The sequence below is a fragment of the Bicyclus anynana genome, chromosome 7 (assembly GCF_947172395.1).
Source record: "Bicyclus anynana chromosome 7, ilBicAnyn1.1, whole genome shotgun sequence".
NCBI classification, from domain to species: domain Eukaryota; kingdom Metazoa; phylum Arthropoda; class Insecta; order Lepidoptera; family Nymphalidae; genus Bicyclus; species Bicyclus anynana.
Window position 1 is genome coordinate 5,020,536 of NC_069089.1, and position 13,804 is coordinate 5,034,339.

The window sequence follows — 13,804 nt, forward strand, 5'->3', positions numbered from 1 at the left end:
GCTTGTACTATATATTACTCTAGTAAGATAAAATACTCATAGTACTTTACATGCCCTGACTCTTACCTTTACGTACTTTAATCTTCATAAATCCTACATATTCCATGAAGAGTAAGGTCACCTCACAGACATAAGAAAGAATTGTCTAATCTCACTTAAAGTTACTTACCTATACTTATAGATATTTATGGAGTTGTAGTATATAGTAGTATATATATATATATATATAAAAGAATAGATAAATAAGGAATTAGTATATGAGAGGAAGTCTGAAGGTGGCGCCAGTGACAAAAAAATTGAGGAGTAGAAGGTTAGCTTGGTATGGATATATAATGCGTAGGGAGGAAAGTCATAGTACTAGAAAAATGTTGAATGTGCAAGAGGAGAGGAAGGCCAAAGAAGAGATGGTTGGATTGTGTGAAAGAGGATATGTGTGTAAAAGGAGTGGATGATGAGTTGACGAGTAATAGAGACGAATGGAAAAGATTGACGTATTTTTCCGCACTTAAGTGGGATAATTGTAAGGTGATGATGATGGAGTAGTAGTATGGAGTATATTCTATTGCTTGTACACTATCGTATAATTCCTATAAATGCTTAAACCAAAATAATATAATTCGTTTAAATGTTTAATTATAGTTACCTCGAGCGCCGCGGCTGTGGTGGCATCGTGGTCATTCTCCACCATTTCAATTTGTCTGAATATTTCATTGCTGACGCCCGATACCTACAAATAATAGCTCGTGAAAGCTTATAAATAATTGGGGTTTTTAATAATATAGTAGCTGTTGATATCTCTGATGGTATAAGAGGCTAAAGTTCCATTTAAGGTATTTTTTACCCACGACGGTACAGACATGGTATATGATATACGTTTGGAGTGAAAGGATGTTCGTGCAAACCAATGTCATCATTTATCTCTAAAAGTCCGATTCATCAATATCAGCCGATGGACGTCCACTGCTGGACATATGCCTCTTGCATGGACTGCCATGCATCAGCATCCAGCTGCTCCCTGCAACCCGCTTGATGTCTTCGGTCCACCAAGAGGTGGGTCCAATACTGGGCTTCCTGATGCGGGGTCGCCATTTCAGCACCTTGGGATAAGGTGTAACGTCCATCGGCTCTTCGAACTATGTGGCCTGTCCATTGCCACTTTAGCTTCGCGACTCGATGAGCTATGTCGGTGAGTTTGGTTCGTCTGCGGATCTCCTTATAAATGATGATATTTCCGGAAAGTCCGATTATAAATGATGATACATTGAGGAGCGTCCACTTGGCTCCCCGGCGGGTGATCGCACTCCGGTTACGCAGAAAATGGGGGGGCGGTTTATAAACTTCCACTAAGGTTCTAATTCAGGGTTTACCTTCCGGAAGTCTGGCTGCAGCACGCAGGGCGGCGCATGGTTGGCCCGCGCCGGCTGCGGCGGGCCGGGCGGCGCTCGGCCCGGCGACGCCGTAAGATCCGGCGCCGCGCGACCATTTTCCTGGACAAAAATAAACAATTATTGATTACTATTTACTATTTCATTAAAAACTAGCCCACGGATTTACCGGCTTAGTTTCCCTTGAGAATACGGGGATAAATACAAGTATAGCCTCATCATCATCTCCTTACCCTTATCCCGCTTAGGTGGGGTCGGAAAAATATGTCAATCTTTTCCATTCGTCCCTATTACTCGTCAACTTATCATCCACTCCTTTTACACACGTCCTCTTTTACACAATCCAACCATATCTTCTTTGGTCTTCCTCTCGTCTTATGTCCTTCCACTTGCACATTCAACGTTTTTCTAGTAATATGACTTTCCTCCCTACGCATTACATGTCCATACCAAGCTACCCTTTTACTCCTCAATTTTTCTATCACTTGCGCCATCTTCAGACTTCCTCTTACTAACTCACTCCTTATTTTATCTATTCTTGTCACACCACACATCCATCTCAATGCATTCGCTTACTATCCGTCCCTTTCACCGCCCAATATTCTGATCCACATAGCACGACAGGTCTTTGTACAAGTATAGCCTATCACATTAAATATACACTATAAAAACGTGGTGGGTTGTTGTTTAGTAATATTATATTGTAAGAAAAGAGTAGTCTGAGATATGACGTCACTCGACTATCTCGTGTTGGCTCGTGCCTACGCTAGGTGGCGCAAGCTGTAAAAGCGAGAGCGTCTGGATGGGAGCGACTGGTGATATAAGGTGCTGGTTGGCTTCAGTAATCTTGTGGCGTTCGATCCGTCCACATCTCTTACCGTCTAATCCTTTTGGATTACTTGGGATAGGCGGGTAGAATAACTTGAGCAGCTTTAAACGTGCACCCAGAGTTGAGCACTGCTATTCAAGGGTATGTTTTAGTTACATATTCTTGACATAAGTTGCGATTTTAACCTTCTTATTTTTTTTAATCCACTTTTTTGTTAAAAATAATATTTTAAAGGACGAGAAGCTATTTTTAAATAAAAAAAATAACAGCAGCCGCTATAAAACAAAGAGTGCCACTGGAAGCAGCAACGCAAACAACAACTGCCGCTCTACGGCGTATGGAAAACGCTTGCGAATTTTATTCTTGTTTTGTTGGTCTGAATGCAAAATTAAAAATACCACAGGTGGAAAGTTTTATTCAACAATTGTAACATACCTAGTTCATTAATTTTTTAATTGCGGCGTACGCAATGCATGCACAGGTCGACAACACACTTCAGTATTTTAGATTTCTTCATCTGACTTGGGGGTTAAATATCTTTATCTGGGATGCTTAAAGCATTTCCTTTCAAAAAATGTCTAGGTACAGTTCCTTGAAGCTGTGACAAAGTCGAACTATTGTTAACGTTGTATTGAAAAAAGATATGACTGTCTTGCGCAAAAACGTATATTTTGTAAGATATAGTCTCAGACCAATTATAGAAGGACCTGTATCGCACTCATAGTCACGAACAAAATTGTCTGTCATTTTCTGAGGAAAACGAGCTTAGACTTGGTATATATCTTAAACTAAACTAGAAGTTTTTTCCCGTTTTTTACACAATTCAATTACACTAAAAATAATTTTTACGGAGCTCTTTAACCGACGAACACGATTACAACTATTTAACATCGATTCTATAGAGACAGTATTTATAATCGCATTAGATCGTTGATCATATACTTTGACAGAAAAGTAACGTCTAGCGAGGCAGGTCCTATACAATAATTGGTCTGAGGATATAGTAGCCATCTGCTCGTTTAGTTTATTTCGTCGTATGTTTTTTGTTGGTCACGACTTAGCATAAATATTATGCTTACGTTATAATCTGAAAATTAACTAAACTAAACTTATCCCAGCTTATGAGCTGTGATAGTTAGAGCAGTGGATATGACCTCTCTGGACCTCTCTCATATCAGAATTTTCTTAATTCTCTGCATATGTGAAGTCTGCCAATGGCCAGCATGGTGGGCTATTGGCCTAACCCCTCTTATTTTGAGAGGAGACTCGAGCTCAGCAGTGAGCCGAATATGGGTCGATAACGACGATTGTATACGCTTAGCGGTACCACTGAACTGATTAAGAAAATATAAAATCCTAAAATTACCCGATCTGGGGAATGGAAAACTGGATTTTTTTTTTATTCTTTACAAGTTAGCCCTTGACTACACTCTCACCTGATGGTAAGTGATGATGCAGTGTAAGATGGAAGCGGGCTAACTTGTTAGGAGGAGGATGAAAATCCACACCCCTTTCGGTTTCTACACGGCATCGTACCGGAACGCTAAATCGCTTGGCGGTACGTCTTTGCCGGTAGGGTGGTAACTAGCCACGGCCGAAGCCTCCCACCAGCCAGACCTGGACAAATTAAGAAAATCTCAATCTGCCCAGCCGGAAATCGAACCCAGGACCTCCGTTTTGTAAATCCACTGCGTAAACCACTGCGCCACGGAGGCCGTTAAAATCTCTCTGTTGAGAACTAGCAACTGTGCCAAAAATATCGTCTACGCGTGTGTGGAAAACCTACAGTTTAGCGCATACTTTAAAATCATTACCCGACTACGGCGAAGAAAAAAGGAAGGGTAATGATTTTGGAGGTCTATGTATGTAAGTGTCTATGTATGTTTCTCTGTAGCGGCGAAACTACTGAACTAATTTTAATCACCGAGGTGTCAAAAGGTTTGTAATAATAGCCCGGATGGCATAGGCTATATACATTTTATAAAATAATTATAACTGAATTTAAAACTCAGATTCTAACCTCAAAAAAAAATAAACTAAGATAATCACTTGTTTTTATAATTAATTTATATCTACAGCGTTATAATGGTTATATATTCTATTTAAAGCAATAAGAATTAATCTACTTTTTATGCCGACCCTCCCCCGGTACCGCTCGCGCTGCAATACATGTAAATGGAAAACACAATGAACGCATAAAGGGATTGTTTTCCTTCAGTCGTAAAACGAAACTAGGTTAGAGATCAGTGATACATTTACATATATTAAATGTATGCGTATATCGTTCCTGTTGGTTTTTATAATGTAAAAACGGCCTCCGTGGCGCAGTGGTGTGCGCGGTGGATTTACAAGACGGAGGTCCTGGGTTCGATTCCCAGCTGAGCCGATAGAGGTTTTCTTAATTGGTCTGGCTGGTGGGAGGCTTTGGCCGTGGCTAGTTACCACCATACCGACAAAGACGTACCGCCAAGCGATTTAGCGTTCCGGTACGATGTCGTGTAGAACCGAAAGGGGTGTGAATTTTCGACCTCCTCCTAACAAGTTAGCCCGCTTCCATTCTAGGTTGCATCATCACTTACCACCAGGTGAGATTGTAATCAAGAGCTAACTTGTAAAGAATAAATAAAAAAAATATATCAAAACGCGAAACGTAAACTATCAATACATTTTTACAAAAATTGCGCGATATTTAACACACAAGTGCAATAAAGCAACATTTTTCCAAAATTAAATGAATCAAATTCAGTTGGAAATACTTAAATTCGGAAACTGAAGACTTCTTGAATCTTGGCTGGGAAATTTTTGAGGCCCTCTTTTAATTGTTAAGAAGTTAAGTTTAGGCATTTTTCATTTGGCACAATATTATGGTATTCGTATATTGAATGTATTTTAAACTTATTAGTATATTAAAGTAGCATTAACTGAAATTTCATATTAGTATGGGCGTTGTTTTTAAATATACCACGATTATTTGTGTGTGCTTTGTTGGAAAACCTCGCTAGAAAAATATACCCGAGAAAATTCGCCCGAGACTCCGTTCGCGAGAAATACTGCATGATTTTTTTTACAAATCCCTTGGGATCCTTCAATTCATTTTGGGGTATAAAGTAGCCTATGTTCTACACCAAAGTCCAAATTATCTCTATACCAAATTTCATCTAAATCAATTCGGTGCTTTAGTTGTGAAAAGGTAACAGACAGACAGACAGAACGACAGCCTTACTTTCGTATTTATAACATTAGTATGGATTACCAGAATTACAATATGCGCATGTTTTAGTCACATTTGTTCAATTTGCCGCGACCATTGTAAGCATTAGTGTAATATACTCATAGCGCACGTAATACTCATTATATCAGTAAAACTAGGTGTTATATTACACGAAATTATATAACAAAAATAAAGGCGATTTTTGTTTTCACCCGTTAAGATCGCATATCTGTGGGAACGCGTAGAATTCGGCGGTCGATCGCGGGGAGAGTGGGGCGGGACGGAGCAGTGGCGGGGGTCCCTGACCTACTTCCCTCTCGTACGCACGAGGTCACTGTACTGCAGCTGCAAGCTCCCGAATGCCGCAAAGGTGACTGGACGGTCTCGTGCCAACGAGTGCTTTTATCTATCGTCGACGATGGTCTACTTCCGTTATCCTCTGGGCTATATGTTAAAGAATGACTTAAACGCTTTGATCATCTAACGTCGGTTCCGTTTCTGTAAGATACGAGTATTTAATGTTGAAAGTTTAATGTGTATAATTTTCCTTATAATTACTAAAAACTTTCTGTTTTAGATACTAAAATAGGACTAATATTATGTGATACGATAATATTTACTAGATAATTTCTTTCTTTGAACTTTTACTTTGAATAGAAAATGTCTTTCTTTGAACAGAACATACTCCACAATTTAGTCATGTTAGTACTTAGAACTTATTAATCTAAATGGTTTTTTTTTTAATTTATTTGTTTATTTGGTCCACTAGTGACTGTTACAGTTTTACATAATTATAATCTCGAAATTACAATTACAAGGCTCTGTACTCTCTGGGCTCTTAATCGTATTAAAGTAAACACTAACAAATAAACATAATAATATTAAATAAAGATTAATTTATGATGACAAAATGTATTTAACCTGTCATTCGATTTTCTGGACATACAATTCCAGCTTATAAAGCAGGCTAAACGTTTACTATGTTTAGCCTATTTGACCTATACAAATCTATAAAAGTCAATAACGCTAAACTAGAGCTGAACCTAACGAGACGACAATAGCTAGCAGTAACAGTAATATCTTCCAAAGCTGATTGAAGGTTTTATTGATAAAAAGTAGTAAATTTCCTAATATTCATATTTTTTTTATTTCAAGAACGTTTTTAATACAACAACAAAGTGACGATTGCGGCTAAAAATAAAAAATACAAATGGAATTGTTTGCCAAATATCAGATTAATTGGTCATCAGAAAGGAGTAAATTTTTATTTACTAAATTTAACCGTTTAAAAAAAACTAATGAAAGTCCAGCATAGCACTGCTGAGCTTTTATTACTTCTTTTTTTTCATTTGGTATCGTTTACTTTACTATGTAAACACGAGTAAATGAAAGGTTGAATAACAAAAAGAAAATATTTTCAACAAAGTGAATGCGGAAATGAGATCCATATACGTAATGATGATTCAATTTTTCTGACTCTTCTGAAGGCATTGAATACAAACAGATAAATAGTTCGAATTCAGCGTTTGATCACTTTTGCTATAAAATGTATTTAAAATGATAAGTTAAAAATACTTCTTTTAGAGTAAAAACGTTTAAAGGAATACTATTAAATAAAATTTCTTAATCTTCTTTCTTCTTCTTCTAAAAATTTCATATTAGTATTATACTTTTAATAAATAAAATAATGTAGCCATGTAACATTTAAAGATTTTATTAAAAATTCCAAACCTATATAATTATTAAGGGTACCGAAGAAAAATGTCCTAAATTTTACAAAGCTGAGTTTAAGGCTAGTTATTTTGAAGCTCCAGTAAAACGTCGTTTCAATATTTTAAATAATACACTTCCAAAAAACAAAATTAAATTTAGTGTCTATGCTTTTAATTACGACTCAAATGCTGAGTCTAGAGTTCGTTAGCTTACTTTTAATAATCATTAAAAGTAAGCTAACGAATACCAACATCAATTCTATTTAACCCAAGAACAATTAATATGAACAAATTGCGCAAAACAACTTCAAACAAAAGGGTTCACAACAATTATTATGATGCCACAATTTTGAACAATGCAAAATACAAAGTATGCAGACTCATGATTCGTATCGCATTGTTGACTTATTTTGCCCCAGCCTCCTCTACTACCACATTTTAGTAAAACAACGTAACTTTAGCTTTTAACTTAATGTCAAAATTATCATTAATTTATTAATAATTCTTGTGTGCATTTTAAGAAATAAAATATCACGTGTCTTTAACGGTAATGGAAAACATCGTGAGGAAACCTGCTTACCAGAGAATTTTCTTAATTCTCTGTGCGTATAGTCTGCCAATCCGCATTTTGCCAGCGTGGTGGACTATTGGCCTAACCCCTCTCATTCTGAGAGGAGACTCGAGCTTAGCAGTGAGTCGAACATAGGTTGATAACGACGAATGACGAAGCAGATTGAAAAGTAAGACTTGACGATACGGAATAAACAAGGAGGTAACTTATACCTAGAAAACGTTTAAAAATAATTAAATCAGTCCAAAGCAAAACTACGACCCACAAGTAGATTTACGATTCAAATATGAATAATTGAATATTTATCACAGAATCGCTCTTTTGCGTACCGAGTAAACGCTATTTTAAATGATAAGTATCAAACTAAAAATGATTGAAATATTGGAGCGTCTCGAAAAACACGAACCAACTGTAACTGGAAAAATTGCATCGCAAAACGTCAGTTCCGTTTTTCCCCAGCCTACTCAACTGTCGCATCGAACGAAACCGGTATAACTGAAAAAATACGATTATACGTCAAAACCATCGGACGTGACTTTCCACCCATTTTCGTATGCGAAGCAATTACATACACGAGCTCTCTTTGCTACCGTCTGTATAGGGGATGGTGTATTTTTCTACGGGGAAGTGTTTTTCGAAAACCTATCTTATTTCTAATAACCAAAAGTCCTTTTTCATAAATCTTTACCTATTAACATCTAGATTTAATCCACGTATGGCATAAGACAACTATTGTTTTAAAGGTAAAGGTGAATAAAAGCGTGTAAGGTAAGTAAATAATCTTATTAACATAAAAATTGAACCGACTTCAAAGATGTTTCATTTATTTTAATTTTAACACAAAATTACTAAACCGATTTTCATGAAAATGAAATGGGGCTAATTTGAAAGTATACTCTTTCAAACAAAGAAAACAATTTTCAAAATTGGTTAATAAATGATGAAGTTATGAGGAGGTAACACACATTAAAAAATAAAGAAGAACACACGCGTTGAATTGAGAACCTCTTCTTTTTTGGAAGTCGGTTAATAATAGTATGTAACTATAGATGTATTTGTTTCAGGGCGTACCAATTTTAACAACCACCATCAAGGGGTTGAATTAAATTAAATGAGCTTTAAAGAACCAATGAAAAGATACATTGTGTGGTTTAAAAAAGAATAATTTTGTATCATTTTCCTGTATCTACTGACATAAAACCCAACCCTCTTAGAATCCCTATAAAAATCTATGTCAATCCGTAGACATTAATTAATCGTGGCTAATATACCATATTATACATTTGAACAACTCCGTCTAATTATATATTTAAGTTAAAGTACTTATATCAGTAGTTAGTTTTGACGGCCGCGTGGCGCAGTGGATAGTGACCCTGCCTTCTGCATCCACGGCCGTGGGTTCGATTCCCACAACTGGAAAATATTTGTGTGATCAGCATGGGTGTTTTCCAGTGTCTGTGTGTATTTATACATTATATAAGAAATTATATTATATGTAGTATATAATTGTATATTAATATTATAATATCAACTATCTTAGCACCCATAACACAAGTTACTCTGTATGCTTACTTTGGGGCTAGATAGTAATGTGTATTGTTTAAGTATATTTAGGTTAGTTAAGAATTAAGACAGTAGTATAATAAACGCTTACTTTAATCAGTAAAAACTATCAGGCTTTTACTGACCATAAACAACTAACAAAACAAAAGTCCCGTAAAACCGTTTAACAGCCAATCGTACATAAAATCCGCGGACGGCCTAACAAGGCATTCAGATTAAAAATACAAGAGTCCAAGACGGAGTAGTGTTACAAATAGTAACTGATTCCCGCCTATTTCGTATAGATAAGTGTCGCCGCCTAGCGTATAGTAGCGTCATTTCATTTCATACTTTTATGACTTCCGGTTATTATAGTTAAATTTAATTAAGTAACAATGATTATCAATCCGAACAGTGGAGAGGTTATTATTTATTATTGATATAAATATAATTATTTATTTTACATGATATAAATTCATCATTGGTTATTTTAATCTTAACAACTATGACGTCACGTTATGATTTAGTTTGTATTTCATTTCTCAACTTTGTGTTTCGATATTTTAATATTATTTTACGATCGTTATAAATATCTTTTAATTATTAATGTGTTTTAGATAGAATTATAACGTTTGGTTTGTATAATAATACTCCGGAACTATTATTAAAACGTACTTGTATTGTTAACATATTCGTGCTACCAACAGTAGACACTAACTTTGCAAATATTATAAAATAGAGGGTTGTTTAGCAGATTCAGGGTTCCCAACTTAGGGGTTTCCCCCCCAGATTTAGGGGGCAAATAAGTGAAATGGGATTTTTTTAGGGATCTGAAATTTTTAGGGGTATTTTCAGGGATTTTTAGCCTCTTTAATATTTTTAAATTGATGATAATTTTAATATTTCTTTCTTGACCTAGCGACTTATAACGATATATATAATATATTCTACAACCACTCTGAGGCAACTGGCGGCAATTTTCATCGAATAAAAAAATTGTTAAATTTATTCATTGTCAACATGACTGTATGATTTCAAAAAATTTGAATCTTCAGATAAAGACGTAATATTTTGTCTGTATTAAATATAGACTTTTGAAACATATTACATCATATTATTTCTAAATTATTATGAATTAATATTTTTAGGGGGACAACTCAATAATTAAGGGGTTTTTGACACAAACTTTAGGGATAAATATTTTAGAGAGTTGGTAACACTGAGCAGATTCATTCATATACTACCATCAGCGTGTAATATTAACATTATAGCGGAAGCTATGCTGAAATTGTTATCGAATAAATTTGTGTACAGTGAAAATATTATTTTACTTCTCCCACCTTCTGTTACAGTAGTTAAGACGCTCGAGAGGTAGAATCGATGCGCGGCAGACGACCGCCGTACGTCTAATCGATACCCCGTACTACTACCCCTGAATGGGGTGCGCGCGCCGAATACTTACGTAACGCATACCAACCTGTTGCTTTACTACCACCCAGTTATAACCCGGCTAAACGAAAACGCCCCGCCAGTCTATCAGCGAACGTTCATTTAACACCCGTTCCGAATTTGGGCGGGTAACCGATGTCAATGCACTTCTGCAACCTTCGTTGCACTCAAGGGTAGTAGTGGCTAGCGGTATGATAATGATCTTCGTTACTTATTGGAAGACCATAATGAGGCTTTTATTATCTATAACTTAATGTCCGTTGTTTTGTTTCATCAAGATTTTATCTGCTATATGCTTGTCATAATGGATTGAGAATTATTGAACCTTTTTTATTTATTTTATAAAAAAGTAATCATATCAACAATTTCATTAGAGAACTTTGTTCTAGTTTTATTATCTTACTTGCTTTTTTGCTTTTTCTATCTTTCCCACAGGAGTATTTTTCAGGATAAATGACTTACTAGGGACATGGCTTTAATATATTGACTAAAAGGATCATATTCTTTTAAATTATTTTTTACTGGCAACACTACATCTATTATTAATCTAGGCTTCGTCCCTTACAGTAGAAAGGATATATTTTTTTAAAAGTTAGCCCTTGACTACAATCTCACCTGATGGTAAGTGATGATGCAATCTAAGATGGAAGCGGGCCAACTTGGTAGGAGGAGGATGAAAATCCACAACTCTTTTCGGTTTCTACACGACATTGTACCGGAACGCTAAATCGCTTGGCGGTACGTCTTTGCCGGTATGGTAGTAACTAGCCAGGACCGAAGCCTCCCACCAGTCAAATACCTCACAATATATAATATTAACGATTAAAAAAAATCCAGTCTCTGAGCTAAGCCGCTGACGGATATACGGACGGCAATGGCAAAATTTTAGGAGTTTTTTGGACTACGGAACCCTAAAAAATATGAAAACATATTTCTACGACCAGCCGTACTCGGCTTTTTTAATTTCATTCAAGCAAATTCAAATATGGCCAACACAACTTAAGAGACTTAATAAACAACACTATTGAATTAAACCCGACTTTCTTTCATCAGAACCAGACGTCTGCGTGAATTCTTAAGGCGCGTCATCCGGTCATATCCTTTGAATACGTACGACTTTCCTCGACAGTATTAAACGCTATATTATGTATAGTGTAAGAAATTATACGAAGGGGAGTGAAGCCTCGTCAAGGCTACACTGTCTACTGTCTAGACACGGTTCCTAAGGGTATCTTTATGTTATGTAGTTCCATATCCGGTGCTAAACGAATTAAGCTACACTTAATCCTTTTTTATACTTTTATTTCCTCTTATGTTATCTTAGAGCTTTAATAGCCTAGTAGATATGACCTCTGCCTCCGATTCCGGAGGGGTGTGGGTTCGAATCCGGTCCGGGGCACTTCCAACTTTTTAGTTGCGTGCATTTTAAGAATTTAAATATCACGTGTCTCAAACGGTGAAGGAAAACATCGTGAGGAAACCTGCATACTAGAAAATTCTCTTAATTCTCTGCGTATGTGAAGTCTGCCAATCCGCATTGGACCAGCGTGGTGGACTATTGGCCTAACCCCTCTCATTCTGAGAGGAGTTCTTCAGAGGTGTTTCCTCACGATGTTTTCCTTCACCGTTTGAGACCCGTGATATTTTATTTCTTAAAATGCACACAACTGCAAAGTCGGAGGTGCATGCCCCGGACCAGATTCGAACCCACACCCTCCGAAATCGGAGGCAGAGGTCATATCCACTGGGCTATCACGGCTCTGCTTGTATAATTGGTAAACTGAATAATAGTAATTAGTAACCATTTTAGAACAACTAATTTACATTACAAAGAATCTCTAGATCAGCATTGAATAATAAGTAATCAAACACTATTCAATCAAAATTGACTTCTTAAGGCCTCAAATCTATCTAAAAGTTCTATGTCATAACTACATACTACGAGTTTAATTTAAAAAGTACGAGACTTGTACAAAAAAAACTAAAACTTGTTCGAAGTTTTATTTTTTGAACAAGTTTCATACGTCTTGCATAGTTAGTTTCCTGTTGCTTGGTAATTACCTATTTCCTTTCTAAAACTGCAAAGTTAAATCATAATATTGGACATCTAGGGCAAACATGATGTTATAACTTTTTTAACCAAGAAATTAAAATAAAATGTTAGACCATATACAAGCTTTGTAAAGGGAATTAATCGTAGAAGATCTGAACTAGAAACGCTTTTAATCCATCTGTATGGATGAAAAATGTTTTAATACAAAATAGGTACCATTATTAACTAATACTAATAACTAATTCTAGTTATTAGTATTGCTATGCTTCACCCGCGTAGTTCCCGTTCCCGTGAGAATATGGGGACAAAAATATAGCCTGTGACACAAAGAACGTGGTTTTCTTCATGTAGATTCACAGGTTACCCCCTACAACAACACAAACTGTACCTCTTTATTTTTTGGTATAGATGGTAATTTGACCGGATTTTCTTAAGCAACTTATTACTCGAAATATATTCGACTTAAAACATTTTTGATCCAATAAACAGATGGTTGAAGATCGTTTCTACTTCGGATCTAAGACGATAAGTAAGAAACAGAATTCATCATTATCAACCCATATTCGGCTCACTGCTGAGCTCGAGTCTCCTCTCAGAATGAGAGGGGTTAGGCCAATAGTCCACCACGCTGGCCCAATGCGGATTGGCAGACTTCACACACGCAGAGAGTTAAGAAAATTCTCTGGTATGCAGGTTTCCTCACGATGTTTCCCTTCACCGTTTGAGACACGTGATATTTAAATTCTTAAAATGCACACAACTGAAAAGTTGGAGGTGTATGCCAAGGACCGGATTCGAACCCTCACCCTCCGAAATCGAAGGCAGAGGTCATATCCACTGGGCTATCACGGCTGTAAGTTAGAAACAGAATTAAGGACACATATAAAAGGAAAACGAAGTGTCACTGGGGCACTGGAAAACTGTTTATTGAAGGACAATTGGAATTACGTCAGCTTGTCACATCACAGCAGACTGGTGCGGCGCCTGTCTAGACGACTGACCAAAGAACATTGTGTCAAGAATTATTTTTGCGGCCTTCTGTGTACATTTAC

At 36.4% G+C, this 13,804-nt stretch overlaps 1 protein-coding gene across 2 annotated transcripts in view; it reads right to left on the reverse strand.

Moving 5' to 3' along the window:
• The window catches only part of LOC112048845 (rho GTPase-activating protein 100F), a 76,073-nt gene that overhangs the window by 27,608 nt on the left and 34,661 nt on the right, over positions 1–13,804 (reverse strand). For both annotated transcript variants that reach the window (XM_052882483.1, XM_024086526.2), the window contains exons 2-3: positions 1,368–1,487; positions 644–727 (exon numbers count right to left, since the gene is read on the reverse strand). In XM_052882483.1, the coding sequence (XP_052738443.1) occupies positions 644–727; positions 1,368–1,487 (204 nt within the window). The remainder of the gene's footprint in view (positions 1–643; positions 728–1,367; positions 1,488–13,804) is intronic.